The sequence below is a fragment of the Chelonoidis abingdonii genome, chromosome 10, assembly GCF_003597395.2.
Source record: "Chelonoidis abingdonii isolate Lonesome George chromosome 10, CheloAbing_2.0, whole genome shotgun sequence".
NCBI lineage: Eukaryota > Metazoa > Chordata > Testudines > Testudinidae > Chelonoidis > Chelonoidis abingdonii.
Genome location: NC_133778.1, coordinates 22,796,654 through 22,816,629, shown reverse-complemented (window position 1 = coordinate 22,816,629; position 19,976 = coordinate 22,796,654). Strand labels below are relative to the sequence as shown.

The window sequence follows — 19,976 nt, the reverse complement described above, 5'->3', positions numbered from 1 at the left end:
ATTGAAAAGCACCAAATGTAGGTAGGAAGGGCAATGCCATTGTGGCTGTGGCAGTCTCTGTTAAGACAAGTGTGACAGAATGTACCCCTGTCTTCATACCCTACCCGTTATTGTAACAATCTTTGTACAAAGTTTGTGTGGTATCATTTAAATAACTCATAATTTGCTGATCAATAATGTGGCAAAATACACATAACAGCATTATATATGAACTCATAAACATAAGCTCAGCTCATCACTTGGAAGTAACAGAGGAGGAGAAGGACCTCGGTGTATTGATTGATCACAGGATGACTGAGCTGCCAATGTGATATGGCTGTGAAAAAAGCTAATGTGGTCTTGGGATGCATCAGGCGAGGTATTTCCAGCAGAGATAAGGAGGTGATAGTACCATTATACAAGGCACTGGTGAGACCTCCTTTGGAATATTGTGTGCAGTTTTGGTGTCCCATGTTTAAAAAGGATGAATTCAAACTGGAACAGGTACAGAGAAGGGCTCCTGGGATGATTCGAGGAACAAAAAACCTGTCTTATGAAAGGAGACTCAAAGAGCTTGGCTTGTTTAGCCTAACCAAAAGAAAGCTGAGGGGAGATATGATTGCTCTCTATAAATATATCAGAGAGATAAATACCAGTGAAGGAAGAGGAGAGTACTATTAGAGCTCTAGTACAAATGATATGGACATACCGACCGTAATCGAAATGTGATTAGCTTAAACTGGGCCATCAGGAAGTTTAGAGTTGAAATTAGATGAAGGTTTCTAACCATCAGAGCAGTAAAGATTTGGAATAGCCTTCCAAGGGGAGCAGTGGAGGCAAAAGACATATCTGGCTTGAAGACTAAGCTTGATAAATTTATGGAAGGGATGGTATGATGGGATAGCCTAATTTTGGCAATTAGTTGATCTTTGATTATTAGGGGTAAATATGCCCAATGGCCTGTGATGGGACACTAGATAAGGTGGGATCTGGAGTTACTACAGAAAATTCTTTCCTAGGTGTCTGGCTGGTGAGTCACATGCTCAGAGTTTAGCTAATTGCCATGTTTGGGGTTGGGAAGGAATTTTCCTCCAGGGCAGATTGGCAGAGGCCCTGGGGGGTTTTCGCCTTCCTCTGCAGCATGGGGCACGGGTCACTTTCTGGAGGATTCTCTGCACCTTGAAATCTTTAAACCACAAGTTGAGGACTTCAGTAGCTCAGACGTAGGTCAAGGGTTTGTTACAGGAGTGGGTGGGTGAGATTCTGCGGCCTGCGTTGTGCAGGAGGTCAGATTAGAAGATCATAATGGTCCCTTTTGACCTTAAAGTCTATGAGTCTATGAGACTGAAAGTATGTTCTCTAGATAAGTCTGGGGAGTGGTCAAACCAGTTCGTCAGAGACAAAGGTAAGCTAATGCCTCAACCAGGTGTAAATAAGGCTGATGGACCGTTACCTGATAAGTGGCCATTCTTTGGAAGGAAAGGAGTCTGGGCAAAAAAAATCTACATCTTAGCAAAGAAACAGCATGATGTTCCCTTCTACACAGATTGCCTGTTGCCTTGCTCCGAGCTGGAAATGCTTCTCAAAGGGGGAACAGGACTGTGAAAGGAAGAGTCAAACACATGAAGACATCCCCTTCTTTCTTTCCCTGCCCATCACATTCACTGCACGTGAAGTGAGAAAGGAAGCCAGCATTGGACTTTGGGGGGAGGGTCATGACCTACAGGGTTTGGTCAGTAAAACTGCTGAAAATGTGTGGTGAGAAACCGTGCTTGAATCTGATATAGTTTAGTAAGTTAGGTATTACTAAACATCTTAGCTTTATTTTTCTTGCAATCATTTTTTACTTTTATGTCTCATTGCTTGTACTCACTTAAAATCTATCTGTTTCTGGTTAATAAACTTGTTTTAGTGTTTTATCTGATCCAGTGTGTTCAAGTTGAAACATCTGGGTAACTCGTTTTGGGGTGACAAGTTATGTGCATATTATTCCCTTACAGGAATAAAGGACTCAGGAGATCTGTGATATCCAGGAGAGGGCTGAGCAGTGGAGAGCATGCATTTCTGGGAGACTAGCGGTGTGCTGCGGTCACCCTGCAGTATAACCCAGGCTGGTGAGAGCCAAAGTGTGACTGGCAGGCTGCAGTTAAACACGGACGCTCAGGGTGGGGCTTGCATGCTTGAAGGCTGTTTGTGAGCAGCCCAGGTAGGAGGCATCCAAACAAATGTTGAGGCACCCCAGGTTGCAGGGCAGGATGACATCCTTGCTCATTAGTCTGGAATGTACCCTGGTATGTCACAATAAGAATTTTTTTATTTAAAAAATAATCCCCCTCCAAACATCATGACTGATGAATGACATTTGAAAAAACCATTTTAAATTAGTCAGTTTATGTAAATACCCTGATGGATTATACTTTATATTTTCTGAAAAACACCCACCGTTGAAAAGGAACATCACTTTAAAGATTATTTCTTCTTCACCTCAGTGCAGCGGTAGAGAAGTTACTCCTTTGCCTCCTATCAAGTGTATTGGGGACGCTCTCAAATCTAAATTGCCTTCTCGTGTTTGTTCCACTGGGACAAAGGCTGCTTAATTTTACATGAAAATTACAGACAGGATTGTAAACATTTACAGACTCAATTCTACTATGCAATCCTGTTTTCATTGTTTTATCCTGGGGGTGTTGACAGCCTCAAGATTCAGCTGTCAGCATCAAGAGAGCTGGGGACTGCTCTGTATGCGTTTCAGTAAAGGAAAGTTGACCTTTCATTGTAGCTTTCCCCATGAAAACTATTATAATTGTTATTCGATATCTCTGTTGGATAGTCAGAGCATAACCTTACCATAAACTCCTAGGAAGAGGTGCAGTCAGTGGCAGATTTTCATAATTTACATAATTTTATATAGAAATTGAAGGCTTGCAGGACATTCATATCAATGCACTTTTCTGAGGTCTTACTGATTATAGGATTTATACACGTAGGGGATGCTGAGTTATGTGACGGCCTCATAGGTATGGTTAAGAGATAAGAGCACATGCCAGGAGCCAAGAATTCTGGACTTTCAAGCCTATCTCTGACATTTGCCTTGGGCAAGTCACTTAGCCTCTCTCCTGCTGTTCCCCCATTTAAAATTGGGCATATCAGTGCTTAATCTAAATCCTGCCTTATAGGGTTGTTGTGAGGATTAGTAAATTAATGCCAAGTAGGAGTTGGAGGACAGGCCAATCATTTGTAAAGCAGTGTGTTGGCAATCCTGTGGGATGCTGGGCATCCTCTACCCCATTTATTGAAACCAGTTGGAGTTGAGGGCACTCAGCACCTCAGTGGAGGCACTCAGTGCCTTATTGAATGAGACCTATATAAGTGCTAAGTATTATTGATGAAATTCGACCAGGTTTCTTTGCCATCCATGAAAATACATGCAAATCTTCTTTTGTAGCTTGGGCCAGTTGTAAGGTGCAATTTTTTGAAAGACTTTTGCTCTCTCCATTGTTGAGACCGTACTCTGCGATTCATAGCTGGCAGCAGAAAGGCTCCTTTAATGCAAGATTACTGTGTGCAATAGTGTAGAAAAGCCAGAGGGTTGGTATTTTCTCCCAGAAGAAAAGAAGGAAAAAAATCAAAGAAAAAAAAATCAACATGATGCATGAACAAGCAAGTAATAAAGAATGGAAGGCGCTGGACACTATTGAAACTAGTTTCAGTCCAGCAGGAATATTTTGACAAAAAATAATTTTATCCTGTGTAGCTGTATCAAGCTTTCTTCTTTTATAGGAATACAGGGGAGAATGGATTTTGTTTCCTTGGTGTCTTGCATATGTCAAAGCAGCAAGATATTTATGTTAGCTATAGTTTGTATATGTTTATTTAGATATAGAGATGTTTAATTCAACATATAATATAAAAATTGAGATTTACATATCCAGGTTTTTGGCACAGCACTTTATAGATAGGAGTTAGCTGGGAAGTTTGGGGCCATCAGGATTTTAATTCAGACTGATCTCTAATTGGAATATTAACACATATTAAATTACCAGTATCTTTTAAATACTTTTAAAACATTTATCTGTTATTGAAATGAGTTACATTGTATTTTAACATCATAGCGGCCAAAATCATCCCACTGTCAATTAAACCAAGGCTGAATTCGGCCCAAACTCCCCTCCTGGAAAAACATAGTTGTGGTTGTATCTGACCTATGTTAATGTATGTTGTTGTTTCCCTTGTTCTCCTTTCTCCAGTGCTTCGTACTGTTTGTTACACCTACTTGCTGTGTCTTCTCTTAAATTAGATTACAAGCTCCTCAGGGCAAGTGTTAGGTTATAGACATTCAGGCCTGTCTGCAAAGGCCTATACTTTAAGAATTTAGATGTATTCTTATCACTTAGCTAGTTATAGAGGTATAAAAGAGAGAATCAAAATCACTGTCTGTGTAATGGCCTTCTCTTACTGTGACAGGCTAAGGCCTTCAGCTAATATGTAGTTAGGCAGCCATAAGCTGGGAAGTGTATGGTCACATCCTCACATTCCAAACTAGTCACATTGAAATAAGGTGCTATTGGGCTATTAGGAATACAGTTGTGTCCTGATATTCTTATCACCTCCAGAGATAGGGAAGAGCTTAGAAGATGTAAAAGGAAACTTAGTTTGATCGCATCCTGTCTGGCAAGAACTCACTTATCAATAGATACAGCTGGAGAACCCTTATGTCTGTACAGATGTAGTTTGTGAAATCCTCGCTTCTGTATTGTTTTATATGTTTATTTGCATGGTCTCTGTCTGGTTCTGTAATTGTTTCTGTCTACTGTATACTTAATTTTGTTGGGTGTAAACCAATTTGGTGGAGTATAATTGGTTAAATAACCATGTTACAATATGTTAGTATTGGTTAGTTAAACTTCAGTAAAATGATTGGTTAAGGAATAGCTAAGCAAAACTCAGGTGTTGCTATATAGTCTGAAGTCAATCAGGAAGTGGGGGGAGGGGAAATGGGAACAGGGTCTGCTGATGGGGGAATTGGGATCATGTTTTGCTAAAGGGGGAAATGGGAACAGGGGATGGAAACAGGAACAGGGACACAGGCAAGGCTCTGTGGTGTCAGAGCTGGGAAGGGGGACACTAAGGAAGGAAACTGGAATTATGCTTGCTGGAAGTTCACCCCAATAAAACTCGAATTGTTTGCGCCTTTGGACTTTGGGTATTGTTGCTCTCTGTTCATGCGAGATGGTCCAGGGAAGTAGGAGGGTGAAGGAATAAGCCCTTTAACAGCAAGGACTGTCATACTCTGTATTTGTACATTGCCTAGCACAACTGTTGCCCTCCTGATTTGAGCCTTTAGGCAAGACTGCAGTATAAATTAGTATTTGTTGTTTTTGTTTCTGAAAGAAACTTAACTCTGTTCTCTCCCCAGCCTTTTTGTCGCCTGCTTTAAGGGTATTAAGTTTAATGATATCTTTAGTCTTATTCAGCATACTATTAATTCTAAAGGAGCGTAAGGACAACTGTTTTCCATATTTGAAAATATTAAATAACTTTTAATAAAAAAGTAGTATTCTCTCAAGTGTAGCCCTTCCTAGGTTTCATGTAGATTGCAGGCTTTGTTTGACAAAACAATTTTCTTAAAGTCCACATATGCTGCCTCGTATACTCAGTGCTCTGTGCAGCTCTGAAATGCATGGGATGCTCAAATGCTTCAAGTGTGCAGTGAAAGTAAGATTTTGTGCAGCATGGGATAGTCTAGAGTGAGAGGAACAGGGGAATGTTTGATTGTTGAGCCTCTCTGTAAAGTCCTGTTTCTATGCCCACTGATGTCAGAAGCAAGGTCCTCATTGATGGCAATGGTGCAGGATCAGGACATAAATTCGTTCATATTTCACACAATTGAACACAGGATTTTTTTTAAAAAACAGTTGCAGCATTTTGGCCAAGTTTGCGTATCATAACTTATGTAACAGCAGGATGTAAAACTATGAAAGTATCAGCATGATTCTTATCTCATTTATATCAGTTTTATGCTGTTTTAACTCGATTGGCTTCAGTGGTGTTATTCTTGATTTATACCAGAAAGAATAAGATTATACTCAAGCATATGTATTTCATCTTTGTACATGTTCTTCCTTCCTGTAACAGATACACATGCCACATCTCACAATTTTGCAAAAGATAGCATTGAAACAGCTCAGTTGCTTGACTGGGCTTTTGAAACTTTTTGAAAAGTTTGCAAGCATGGAAGAAGAAATGCAGTTTCACTGAAGATGGCAAGAAGAGAGGCTCAGAGCATTTTCTACATGGATGATGGATGTTGGTTTATGTATTTTTCTCTTACCAGCAGCCCAGATCCAGGAAGGTACTTAAACATGTATAACTTTAAAGGTATGAGTAGTCCCATTGAAGCCATCTACTTTTGTTTGTGTGTTTGTTTGTTTGTTTGTTTGTTAAAACTTTTTAACTCTTGAGTATTATAGTTGGGCCTGAGCTGCAGAGTTTATCTGAATTCCTCCAAAGAGAAACACAAACAATGAAGTTATTTGGACTGCTCAAGTACTTAAAGTTATACATGGGCTTAAATACCTTCTTGAATCAAGGCCCTTAATGGATCAATAAATGTTTTTGCGAGGTAGTTACACTAAAGGGCCATAATTCTAATTCTTTAATTTCATTCAAATTCAAAAAAAAAAAGCTAGTAAGCACAGTAAGACTTCATTTTCAAATACAATCGTAGATTTAAGTTAGTGTTTGCTAGTTCTGTTCTCTATTGACACTACGTCTATTTCCTTTATGTTGCTTAAAATTATGTCTAACTGATGTAAAACAGCTGTTCTCTGACTTCTGCAACAAAACATTTCCTGAGCAACTGTTGTTTACCTTGACATAGAATTGGGAGATCTGATATGATTGACGGATGTAATCTTTTTAGTCTTACTTACCCAGCAGAGCTCTTTTTAAATGGTACCTTCTTAATACTTGTCTGAGTTAAATGTTTAACTAAAGCCTGGTAATAGCAACCTGGTTTTCATTTGTTTTCTGACAGATGATTCAAGAGAGCAGGTTTCTTATTGAAACAGCAGACACCATTCATGACAAGATTGTTCAGTGTCAGAAAGCAGGTAACCTTGTATTCTCTGTACACATTGTTGTAACTCTATACCAATTTTTAAGCAGGTGGAAACAGCATGCCACAGTTAGAGCGGAGTACAAAGGGGAGAAGCATCTTTGGCCTTTAATTAAATGCTCATTTTACAATTTAGTTACACCATTCCAACTTTTCTAATATGGACAAGGCCTTAGGGACCAGTTCTGCAAACACTCACTACTGAATGTAGTCTTTTCTTTCAGCTGAAGTCTGATAAGTAGTCTTCAATAAAACTACATAGTGCAGTAAACTCTGCTGTCTGTGATAAGTGTTAGCACGAAGGGGCCTTTGGATTAGTAAACTGCTGGGGCCAGAGCCATGCACACTCCTTAAATAAACAATATAATTAATGCCCTGTAATAAATTCCTTTAATTCCTCCATCTTTAGTAGAGAAAAATTTCACCGAATGGTTTAACAATAATGTTCTACTGATTTGATCACCTAATATAAGAGCAGGGTGGAAATTGTTTTTTGCCTTTTGCCCCATGCTTGAAATCCAGGCTACTCTTTCCAGACCTCACCAGCGGAGTGACAATCATATCACTTTTCAGCACTCTTGTGGTTGGTCACCAGAACTGAGACTCAGAATTGGCTGCTCTGCTAAGATTATAGCCTATTTCAGCCATGTAAAACCATCAGTGAGATGGTTTTGTTTTTCAAATGCATCCCTACCAAATGTTAATTTTTATTAACATCTTTAAATCCATATACATTTCATTATTTCCACAGAGCATAAAGAAAATCCTTCCCCCATGTGAACTTTCTGAATTGTGGCTTCCATCAGATGGGCATGAAATTTGTTTATTTAAATATATATTTTAGTCAAAATCGTCACTTGAGCTGGGTTATCAAACTGGGACAACCGTGAATGAAGGAGACTGCAGAAAATAATTACTGACTATTTCCAGTATCATAGAAATATACATACAGTAAAATCCTCAACAGGAAAGTCACAGGTGTGAAATGATGCTCTCTCACTTACAGTAGTCTAGATCTGGAGTAACTCTACTGAAATAACCAGAAACAGAATGGAGCCCAGAGACTTAAAAATAGCCTTAAAATTAATGGAAAATTAAGTAGAACTTAGCAGGTTTGTTCTGGAGTAACGTACCGTAGCTGCTCACAGCTAATACGTTTGCTGCAATGATCTGTTGTGATTTATGAGTGGATTCTGCATTGACTACTCAGGATCCATCTCCCACTTTGTGCCTGTGTTTTACTCTGAATGAGGTTACCAGGAGCTACTTGTGCACATCAAAGAGAGAGTGTGGAAGTTAGTGATGAGTTTATAATTGTGAACTCTGTGTGTAAAACAGGAAGGGTCAATCCCTTACGATAAGTCCACACTGCAATTAAAAATCCACAGCTGGCCCATGTCTGCTGATTCGGAATTGGACTAAGGGGAAGTTTAATTACAGTGTATATATTTGGACTCAGGTCCTAGAGCTTGGGCTCCAGCCTAAGCCAAAACATATATAATGCAATTAAATAACTCTTTAGCCTGAGCCCCGGGAGCCCGAATCAGCTGACATGTGCCGACCATGTGAGTCTAATTGCAATATAGTCAGACCCTTATTTCCTACTGCATTTCATGGATCTGATAGTCCACTCTGCCCAAGTTCCCTTTTCACTTCTCCAGGGCAGCCTTGCAATTCTAATTCTCCCTCTTCCCCAAATGTGTATGCATTACGATACAGTCTTTAATTACATGATCAATATCATTTTAAACACAGGACCCCTGCCTCATTCAGTACATAGACTGGGTGGTGCTTACTGAATGAGCAGCTGTCCAGTATTTTGTTTTCTCCTCATTCAGTGTGTGGCCACAGGCTTTATTTACTGCACACTGTTCAAACCCTGATCTCAAGACAGAATTATTCATTTTCTTACGGCCGTTTCTGTGGCGCTTATCACTATAGCATCTGAATGCTTCACAAACATGAATTTATTTTCTAAACATCCTTGTGAGGTGAGGGGATCTTATGTTTGTTTTACAGCTGGGGAACTGAGGCATAGGCTGTTTAAGGCCGAAAGCATCCACTCATTTGGTGTCCAATTTTAGAGGCCTGGCACCTGGTTTTCAGGGTCCTTAGCACTATATAGCACTATATATATATTCAGAGCACAGCTCCCATTGATACTTCAGTTATAGCTATGAGTGCTCAGCATTTCTGCAAATCAGATGCCAGGGTCTGGAAGATACCCAGAAAATGAGAAATACAGTTAATGGGCACCTGTGAAAAGTTTGGTTTCAGTGACTTGTCCAGCATCACACAGGAACTCTGTGGCACAATTAGGGATACAATCCAATTCTCAGGGTATCAGTCAACTGCCTTCACCATGAGACCATCCTTTGTCTTCCTTCAGTTGCCTGCTTCTTTAGTACACACTTCCCAATGTCTGTAAGAAGTGAAACATAAGTGCTACAGGCAAATCTCCTCCTACCAAATCCCAAGTACACTCCCAGAGCAGGTCCATCCTATGCCCTGAATGAGGCAGGGTCCTGTAGAAAAATAGTATATGATCATATACCGGGTAATTAAAGACTATCGTAATGCATACAAGAGGGCCAAATTAAGGTTGCATAGACACTTCCTAACTTCTGCATGCTTGACTTTGCAACTGTAATAATGTTCTTTTAATAGAGGGGTTCTTGTTTTGTATGTTTAATTTCCTGAAAAGCAAACTAAATAAAAGAACTGCATCATTTGGCATCATGTTAGCACCTACATTGGTCATCAAATGGAACTTTTAGATCCAGTGTACAGACCTCAGATAGCTAACAGAATAACTGATAGCAGTAATAGGTTGTAGTGCTCTTTGTGGACCATCCCTAGCAGGCGATGAGACACTTTGCCAGATATGTGCTGACAGTAGAGGAATGGTGAGTCTCAGACATCATGGTTTCCACTCCAGGCTCTGGACTGGAGGGGAATATGCTCTAGTGGATACAGACTTTTCTGCCCATTCCTCCCAAATGCGACCCTTTCTGTCCTCTCCTCTCCAGCTTGTACCCCCTCCTTTTCCCAGGGTCTGCCCCTGGCTCCCAGTCTCCTTGCCCAGCCAGGACCTGTCTCCCAAAGTGTCATCTATAACCCTTCTTGGTGCTCTGCAAAGCCTCTTCAGTCATGGGGGAAGCATTTGTCAGTCTTTTGGCAATGCTGCTTCCTATAGCTTAAGCCCATTCCAGGACTTTCTCAGTCTTTCAAAAGGTTTTTTTTAATCCGCAAAAATAATTAATTAGCCCCTCTTTGCGCACACTGCAAAGTTTGTGTCATTCCTTGTTGGATGCTTCTTTGTTGTCAATTCAGCAGAGTTCAAGTTAGGGAATGACACCAAAATTGGAGATGTAGGAAACACACAGGAAGATTAACCAAACAACTGCAAAATAAGCTTGATTTATTAGAGTAGTGGGGGCTGCAGGCATTACGGGGTGATTTGGTATTAATGAAAGTAAAATTTCCTAGGAGAGGAAATTAACAACACAGGTACAAATTGAAGGGCTGTTACCAAGCAGCCACACTCACTGTATGAAGGTGGGTTTGTTTTCATTTTGTCTCTTAACTCTGGCTTAGACTCTGGAAATGTCCCACAGTATGAAAATTCTTGAGAGCCACTGGCCTAAATGGCCCCATTAAGAGGTTTTCCATCTCTAACTTCCATGACTAAATACACATCTGAAGGATGAAGTGTGTGCTTTGACTTTCTGAACTTTTATGGACAGCAATGGATCAGACAAATATCTGCCACAGAAACTGGCAGTGAATGTAACAGGATTCCAAAGGCTGTGATTCAAAGTTTCTGTTCCACAGGCTGCAGGAATCGTATCCTGTGATAGGCAATGTAGAGTTTATGAAATAACTTATCAGTCTGAAGTGCTATGTTGTTTCTCTGTAACTCCTATTAAGATTAATGAGAAGCTGTGAATCTAAATCCTGGTGCACTGTGCTAAACGGATATCGTCCGTGTCTGTTGAGTTTCCTTCCGAGACATAAATCTGTCTGCTGAAGACACAGACAGTGGGGGAAGGGAGACACAGAGACCAGTGATTGAGTTCTGTAGTGACATTGCCTGTAATGCAGAATAAAGGCAGAGTCATTGGAGAAATGTGGGTTCATAACCTTGCTTCACACTGTCTACCAATGATTGTGACAGCACACAGCAAAATAAAGGAACAAATATGGAGCCCTAAAGGTGCCGGGTGAGTATTAGAAGTAGAGGATTAAACAATCAACAGGACTATCTTGTTTTAGATAGATGCTAAAACTTCTTTTGTCAACGGGGCTTTAAAAAAATATTTTTTCGCCCAGTCCCCTGCAGTTGAAAGATGAGAACCAGGTTCTTGAGAGGCAGAGATGGGAGGAAATAAAATGAAAATTCAGGAAGTAACAGGTGTGGGGTGGTCTGGGGATCAGCAGTGAATGGTTTGAGTAAAAATTAAATCACAGTATTACTGAATCATATACTAAAGCATGTACCAATCCATGTTTTAGGCATGGAATTCCATGAAGAACTTCATAATCTTGGGGCAAAGGAAGGTTTGAAAGGAAGAAAACTAAGCAAAGCCATTGAAAGTTTTGCATGGAATATCACTGTGCTGAAGGTAAGAAATAAAGATTGGATTGAAAGGGGCACTACTGACTTGTACCTTCAATTAGCTGGAAAGGGCTATCATTGTAATGGTAGGAGCATGCTAAAGGATGCTAAATCAGAATGGTAATAAAGATTTAATTATATTAAATGATTAAGGGCCCAATCCTTAACTGTGTGTTATGGGCAAATTCCTTGCTCAAACAATACTTTTACTAATGACAGCAGAACTCTTACATGAGAGATATGCAGGATTGGTTAACATCTGTGGATACAGTAGTAACAATGGGTTCTTTTTCTCCACTATACTCATATTACCTGGTTAAAAGGAATGTTGGGAACATGTTTGGAAGAAACATTTTGGGTTTTTAGAGCCCACAGGTGAGATGGTCTCTTTAGTATAATGCAGAAGTTAAATCCAGAAAGTGAGTTTGAGAACTAAATGCCTAACATTGAGAGCTGGGCAAATAACTGATTTTTTCCAGTTTGTTTGCAGTTCCAAAAAATGGGGAAAAAAGGTGATTCGAGTAGAATTAAGTCTATTTTGGATGTGTTTCAGAGCAGGGAATGGAACCTGCGTCTCCCATATGTCATGTGAATGACCTACCTATTGGGCTAAAGGTTATAAGAGATTATACCACCTCCTCCTCCTCTGGCCATATTGTGAATGGCTGAAACTATTTGTATCCAGTTTGCAAATAGTTTTAAGTCAACCAAAACTACATTTTCATCGAATAAACTATTTGTTAGAAAAAATTCACACAGCTCTAGTAATGATTACTACGTGGTAGGACTGAATATCACAATATAGGAGTAAGGGGCGGATAAAGCAACAAGGAAAATGGATTTGACCAGGCTGAATGGCAAAATAAATAAACAAATGTAAAATCTATAGATGAATCCAAGACACAAAGTTTGGATCTAATGATGAACTTGCCCAAAGCTTGAGGGTGTTTGGATCCAAGGTTTAGTTTTGGGCTTGTGTCTATATGAATCTATAGAATCAGCCTGGAGACCATTGAAGGACACCATGTTAGAACTACAGGAGGCTTGTATATCTCTGAATGAAGAAAGAAAAAGAGTATAGAGGAGAGTGAAATCAGCATGATAAATTGATGGAACTGCCCATGTTTCCTAGAACTATAAAAGCCCCCTGTCTTTTGAAAACAAGAAATCCTAATCAAACACACTTACCACAAACTATGTCCTGTAAGACATTATTATTTATTTCTGGTAGTGCACTCAGCACTTCCCAAGCAGAAAAGAAAACACAGTTCATTAAATTGTGCACACCTCAGGCAAGGATAGACAAGCAGGAAACCATGAATTACACTGTATAAATTGGATGGTTAAAGTCATGGATTGACTATATCTTGGTAATATAAAGTTATGTTACGACAATGTTTTGTTTTAATGGAATTTATAAATCATTTCCAATTGCACCTCAAACTGGGAAGGAGGGATTTATCTGAACCTCAGCGAGAGGAGGCACAGTCCAGTGCTTACAGCACTACCTTGAGAGTTGGGTTCAATTCCCTGCTCTGCCACAGTCTCCAGGTGAGGCCTTGGAGAAATCAAGTAGAGCATGTCTACGCTGACTGTGGGGGTGTGAATAGCAGTGTATACCACAGTGCTGCACTGTGTCTTCCTCATGTGGACACTGCAGGTGTGAACTAAAAAGTTCCAAGTTCGCATTAATGGATTCCTCGTCAGATACTGCAATTCACAGACGCATAGTCTGAAGTGCAGGGCAGTGTAGACAAGCTCTTAGTCTTTCTGTGTCTCTGTTCTACATCTGTAAACTGGGATAATAGCACTTCCTTACCTTACAGGGTCTTGTGAGGATAAATACATTAAAATATTATGAGGCATTACAGTAACTGGGGGCCATATAAGTACCAAAGATAGATATCTGAAACGAGTGTTTGGGTCAGGAGATTGATGATAGTGAGTCTTTCCCCTCTCTGTGGCAAAAGCCCAATCTTTGTATGATCTCATCCACTCATAAGGCTTCAGTTACCATTTCTATGTTGACAAGTCACAAATGGTCAAGTAGAGATGGTAGCTGAGTTCTTGACAGTGGATGAGATGATCCAGAGATGATTATGAGACAATAAGAGGAGTTAGCCAAAGATGGAATCCTGTGGAATCATAACAGACATTGGGAGAGTGTCCATCCCACTAAGCAAACACTTGTTGATGTTCAGGTAAATTGCCACTCCACAACTACCATTCCCTAGCCTGTTCTGCACAAATTAAACTCTGTCCCCTCATGCCTTAAGAGATGCTCCCTCCCTCTATTTCTGTTTAAATGGGATATCAGAGGTAGTGGACTCTGAGAACCTGGCATGCCACACCCTGCTACTTTCATTTCAAAGTGGACAAGCTGAAAGCAGTAAATGTTGTTTTCTGCAGTTTCTTGTTACAGATGAGAGTGAGTGGGTAGCTTGAGAGCGCTAGCCAAAACTGCAGTAAGTGATGCACTTTGACCCAGTGGAGAGAGGATACACATGTTCTTAAGAGAAACAGAGCAGAAAGTAATGGTGGGAAAGAAGAGTTTGGGGAATTAGAATGGGGAGAGGGGTCACTTCTGGTGGGAATGGAAGGGTGAGGGTGGGGCTGGATGATGGGTGAGGTTCATTATGCATTTTGGCCAGCCATAAAAAAGAGGCAAAGTGGGTAATGGGAGCATTATAGACTCAGTTTATAGGACCCGCTATGAAACTAAAAGGCATCAAAGGGACTGAAAAGAAGGAACAGACATTTATATGAATAATAAGAATATCTTCAGTTGCATTAGATAGAAAAAAATCTACAAGGGATATAAACCTCATGCTTCAAGGTGTGAGCCCAGCACAGACTATTTGGATTTAAGAAAGGAACAGCCTTGGTGTGCATATTATTGCTTGTGTATCCATTATATGGGTTTTACTTCATCCTCTGAAGCAGTTGGCACAGGCCACTAATGGAGACTGAGTATGGGACTAGATAGACAGATGTTCTGATCCAGGACAGCAGTTCCTGAGCTCCTATACACGGTTGAACTTTTAGATGGTTATCAAAACTGAACCTTCAAACTTTTGAGGTTCAAACAGGATTAATAAAGACAGATTTAGAGGACGAGAGAGAAATTCCCATCAAAATGTAATTTCTGTGCATATGCAGTAACTGTTTTTCAAAGTAAACTAGCAGGGGCACACGGTTTATATTAAAGGGTACCAAAATCATTTATCCCGGGCTAGGGATTAATTGCCATGTTTCATTTTTTTTCTTAACATCAAAGCTGCTTTTTCATTTCTGAAAGTGCAAACCATTTGGTAATGTGCTTAAAAGAACAGTGTAAATTGATCTCTAGCTTAGTATCCAGTGAGTGGGAGACACCTTTTTCATTCTGAGGTAGGACAGGTTCAGCAATGAAGTCATGTCCTGGAAGACTTGGCTATCTTCTGCTCTGCACCAGATGTTAAATTTCAGGCAGTCAGTTGTCATTTTGATTTTTTTTTCTGCTGAGCACTGGAAATCAGTGACCCTGCAAATAACAAACCTATTCATTTGTTACTGCTTGTATCTTTTGTTCAGTACTGACTCATTTCTTCATGCTTCCATGCAAGCATCATTTAAGGGTCTATTTAGAAAGACGCCAGAAACCCTTCCCCGCCCAAATCAGCAGCCTCATCCATCTGTCTGTTCTTAATGGTGTTCCATAAAAAGATGCTTGATTAGATATGAATATAATCATTTAAGAACTAAAAAATACTGTACAATAACTAACAAAACATCAGTTTGTTTAAACTGGATGAGCTGATCTAGAGAATGTACGTTAAAACCTCAGTGTAAAGATCAGTCTTAGGATCTATTTGTTGTTAAGAGCAATGATATACTCAGCAATAGTTTGCTCTGTCTGGAGGTTTTCATGGATTACCCATAGGCAGTAGCTGGTACTGTTGTATTATTGTGTGTGTCAGACAATTAATAGCCTTTCCCTAGTGAGTTTGACTAGTGAGGTAAAGGCATATTGAATTAATGTATTTATTCATAAACACTTATTGAAATAGTAAGTTTTGAATGCAAAGAGGCAAGAGGGCATACATTAAGAAAATCACCTTTAGCAAAATTATTAAATAGTTAGAGTTTAAGATTAATGTGTATTTTTATAAAAATTACCAGCGTGGGCATTCTTCTGGTTTAAAAGTGTCAGTGTTACTTCTGGGAGGTGTTTAATAAGAATGAACCAAAATAATCCAACATTTTTTCTTCTTTTATATAAATTTAATTACATATGAATAATACCCTGTAGGAGGACAAACTATTTGCCATAACATAAAAGTGTTTGAAGAAATAGGTTATACAACTCAGTGGCAGCCTAGTAAGTAGAGAGACAGCCTTATTGGCAACTTGTGTTGACATACCCACAGAGGCTGCATCTTATCTGGTTTCATGTCATGCAAAATAATGTCAGACACATTATGTCAGAAATATTTAGATGGTGAATGTGCACAAAATAAATAAGCAACAGATGTTCTTGCAACTGAAGCACAGGAATGATTGTCAGGTGTTCGCTCACTGTACTTCCTGTGTGAATTGGGGCAAAGCACTTAGCTTCTCTGTTCCTGTATTTCCCTTTCTGTACTTATTTGAGTTTCAACAAACTAAACAGGTAACAGAGAATTCTGTGTTCAGAATTTCATTGAGCGGTCCACACTCACTAGACCCTCTTGGTGGAATGGTTAATTTTCTCATAGTGGGAGTGACGCCACCACTTTAGTTAAGATTGCTTAGCAGTTTCCATTCTAACCCCCTTTTTTCAGGCGCTCATAACTTTTCTTCGGTGTTTTCTGATGTTTGAGCCCTTCCCTAATGCCCAACCCTAATGTTCTCTGAATGGAGATTTTCATATGGCATTGTGCTGCCTTCCCCAAAGTGCTGATGCTTCTCTCTCTCTTCTCAGACTTCCTCCTTTGCTGCTGCAGTTCTCCCACAGTGCTAGACATTCCCTCCTCTGATTGTCCCACCCAGCCATTGCTGCACCTCTTCCCTTCCCAGGCTCCTTTGCTCCCTCTGCTCCTTCAGTCTGGTTCGCACCAGTTGGTCTGTCTCCTTTTTACTGCTTCCTCTTCCCTTCATAGGGTTGCTGTCTCCTCAGGGGCCTCTTTTTCACTTTGACGTAGCCCCCTCTCCTTTTGCTCCCACTGCATCCTCTGATGTACTGCCCCGGTAGCTCTCCAGTGGATGCTGTGGGTGCACCTCAGAATTAATAGTCTAGTTGTCACGCCTGTGAATTTTGAGACTGGTTTAAAAAATAAGGCCTGTAGTGTGTGTTCTAGATGAAGTTTGATTACTTTTCTGCTCTACAGAAAACACCAGAAACTGTGGCCCTGTGCTTCTTACTCAGACAAAAACAGCACAGATTTTAGTGAGATTTTTACCCAAGTAAGAGCTGCAGGATCATGCCCACTATCCACAGGGAATGTTAAGTCATCCAAGCAAAGCTCAAAGTTGTTTGTGCTGGTCCAAATTAATTGCTAGTTTAACTCTGAAGTTAACAATTATACCTGGGATACATTTGTCTCCCTCTACTATCATGCTTTATTAGAGAATCTGTTCCTCTGTTGATGAATGTCATATGAAGCCTATTAACAGCAATATCAAATGCTTGCCTGCTTATTGGTGATTAAATAGCCCAGTATTTTGTATACCCAAATGCTGACTTATTTTGTAAATGAAGCATTCTGAATATGAAGATAGTGGCATTTACCTTTTTTTATCCAGAAGAAAAATCAAATTATTTTAAACCAAGCTGTGCACTAAACTGTTTTCAATTTTCATAGACTCATGCTGCCACCCGCCTTAATACATTACTGCTGTTGCCAAAAGATTATGCTGTCCTAGTCAGGCTTCCAAATATTAATTTGTGTTTCTTCCCTATGCTCCTGATTTAAATATTTGTCAAGCAGGGACTGGTATGTTGGGTGGTTAGATTTTCAGGGACCATTTCATCAGCTGCCCGTCAGTGAATCTGCTACTTAGCCTGTATTTAAACGATTAGACATATTAAAGAGAGAGATTGTTGAAGACAGAAGGCATAGAGCCATTAACTTGCAAATGCAATTCATTCTCAGTGAGAGCAGAATCCATGATGTCATCTCGACAGATGCACATATGCATGCATCGTATCTGCGGCTTTCCCATTGTGTCTCAGAAATCTGCTCAGTCTGTACCTGGTTCACATTTTTGTGATGTAAGCATTGGAGAAGAGGGGAAGCTTTTATGATGCGGAATAGTTAACGTCAGCTTCTGGGGAAAGTATTTTTCATGTAATTAAATAGTGCTCAAATGGCTAGAGAATGTTGCCAAGAATTGTCTTTCTCTTAATCAGGGCTGGCTCCAGGCACCAGCTTATCAAGCAGGTGCTTGGGGTGGCAACTCCGGAAGGGGGCAGCACTTTCAGGTATTCGGTGGCAATTCGGTGGAGGGTCCCTCACTCCCAATCGGAGCGAAGGACCTCCTGCTGAATCGACGCAGATCGCGATCACGGCTTTTTTGTTTTTTTGGCTGCTTGCAGTGGCAAAACCCCTGGAGCCAGCCCTGCTTTTAATTATACTCTTGTCATTTGTGACAGTGGAGCCCTGAGTAATCTGCCTTCTGTTGCTTGCAAGGACAGCAGTGTCCAGCTTTCTGCCTTCGGTGGCAGAAGCCAGTTGTGCAGTTCCAGGCTACTTGAAGAGATAAAAGCTAGGTTTTTGCAATGAATATGGAACCAGAGACAGCCACGTACTTCCTTTTCCTTCATTCAAACTAAACTAAATCTAGCATCTTTCTGAGGTATAACTTTTCTTTCAGAAAAAAGAGGCATATCTGACAATGATTACTGAATAATTCAGAAGCAGCTGGATCCTAACGAATAGCTGTATCACACAGCCTGGGAGTCTCCACTGATCCCCGTGAAGCAATAGGGGCCATTCATATCCTTATTCCGAGTCCAATAATATACAGAGTGGATGTTTTTAATGGACATTTTGCATTATAGTAAAACCATCTTAATCTGAATTAAGATTTATTTTACAACAATTGTCTAGGATTTAAATAGAAGTATGTTGGGCGTTATTCTAACATGATTTTCTTTTTGCATTTATTTCCATCTAATGTCTTATTCCCACTGATAGGCAGGGAGCCTGGCTATGCTGCTTGGCATGCTACTGAGAGGACAATGGAAAGAGGGAGCGCAAACTGCCAGGATATCTGGTATATTGAAGCAAGATTGCAAGAATAACTTCTACCATAGGTTACCCCTGTTAACCCCATTGTTGCCAAGGAATTTAGGTGACATCTTACAGTATCTAGATCTTAAGTAAGAACTCCAGCCATTTGATGAGCAACACTGAAGTATTTTTTTCCATAATACCAGTATATCTTTACCCTCTAACTCATTTATCCTTTTTCTCCATCCTCAAAGTACTTGTAATTTTTTTTTATATTTACTTGTGCACCCTCTGTCCTGCCCTTTTCTGTCATCTTCTTTTGCTTGCCTTAAACATGTCCTTCCTGTGGAGATTTGCAGAGCTGCTATCTGGAGTTCCATTCACACTTTTATTAAGCATTATGCTTTGGATTTGGCTCTAGGACAGATGTTGAATTTGGTGGAGCTGTGCTGCAGTCTCTCTTCCGTTAGGATTCTATCCCCGCCTGAACATTATTTTCAGCACTGCTTATCAATCTGTCCTGTAAGTGGGAATATGCAGAGCCACTTGAAGAGATGGAAGTTACTTAGTTGTAACTGGAGTTCTTTGAGATGGCTTTGCGTATTTACACTCCTCATCCATCTTCCCCTCTTTGTCAGAGTCCTAGTCGCTTATTGTTCTCTGGCATTGTGGTGGAAGGAACTGAAGTATTAGGGGATGTTGCATCCCTTATATAGTCTGGCTCTCAGGAGTTTGGAGACACCGAAGGAGGGGCTGGGGGCAATGAACATTGCTGGGAGAAGGTTCTACCCCTACCGTAAAGCACCACAAGATGGCACCGTACCAGTAAGTGTATGAATATGCAGAACCATCTTAAAGAACTCTAGTTACAAGTACCCAGCCTTCATTTACACACATGCACAGGGATTTTAATGAGTGTATGTAGTAAATCTACAATAACAAATGTTACTAGATTAAAGGAGACCTATTGTATTCTCTAAAGTACACTGCTCTCTGTTGATTAGCTTTGTGAAGGCCTCCACAAGCTGTCCCTTTCTGTTGTTGACAGCGTTAAGCTTTGCACATCTCC

At 40.2% G+C, this 19,976-nt stretch overlaps 1 protein-coding gene across 1 annotated transcript in view; it reads left to right on the top strand.

Moving 5' to 3' along the window:
* The window catches only part of PLCL1 (phospholipase C like 1 (inactive)), a 346,699-nt gene that overhangs the window by 302,054 nt on the left and 24,669 nt on the right, over positions 1-19,976 (top strand). Inside the window, exons 4-5 of the mRNA XM_075070037.1 lie at positions 7,016-7,091; positions 11,612-11,721. Coding sequence (XP_074926138.1) covers positions 7,016-7,091; positions 11,612-11,721 — 186 coding nt within the window. The remainder of the gene's footprint in view (positions 1-7,015; positions 7,092-11,611; positions 11,722-19,976) is intronic.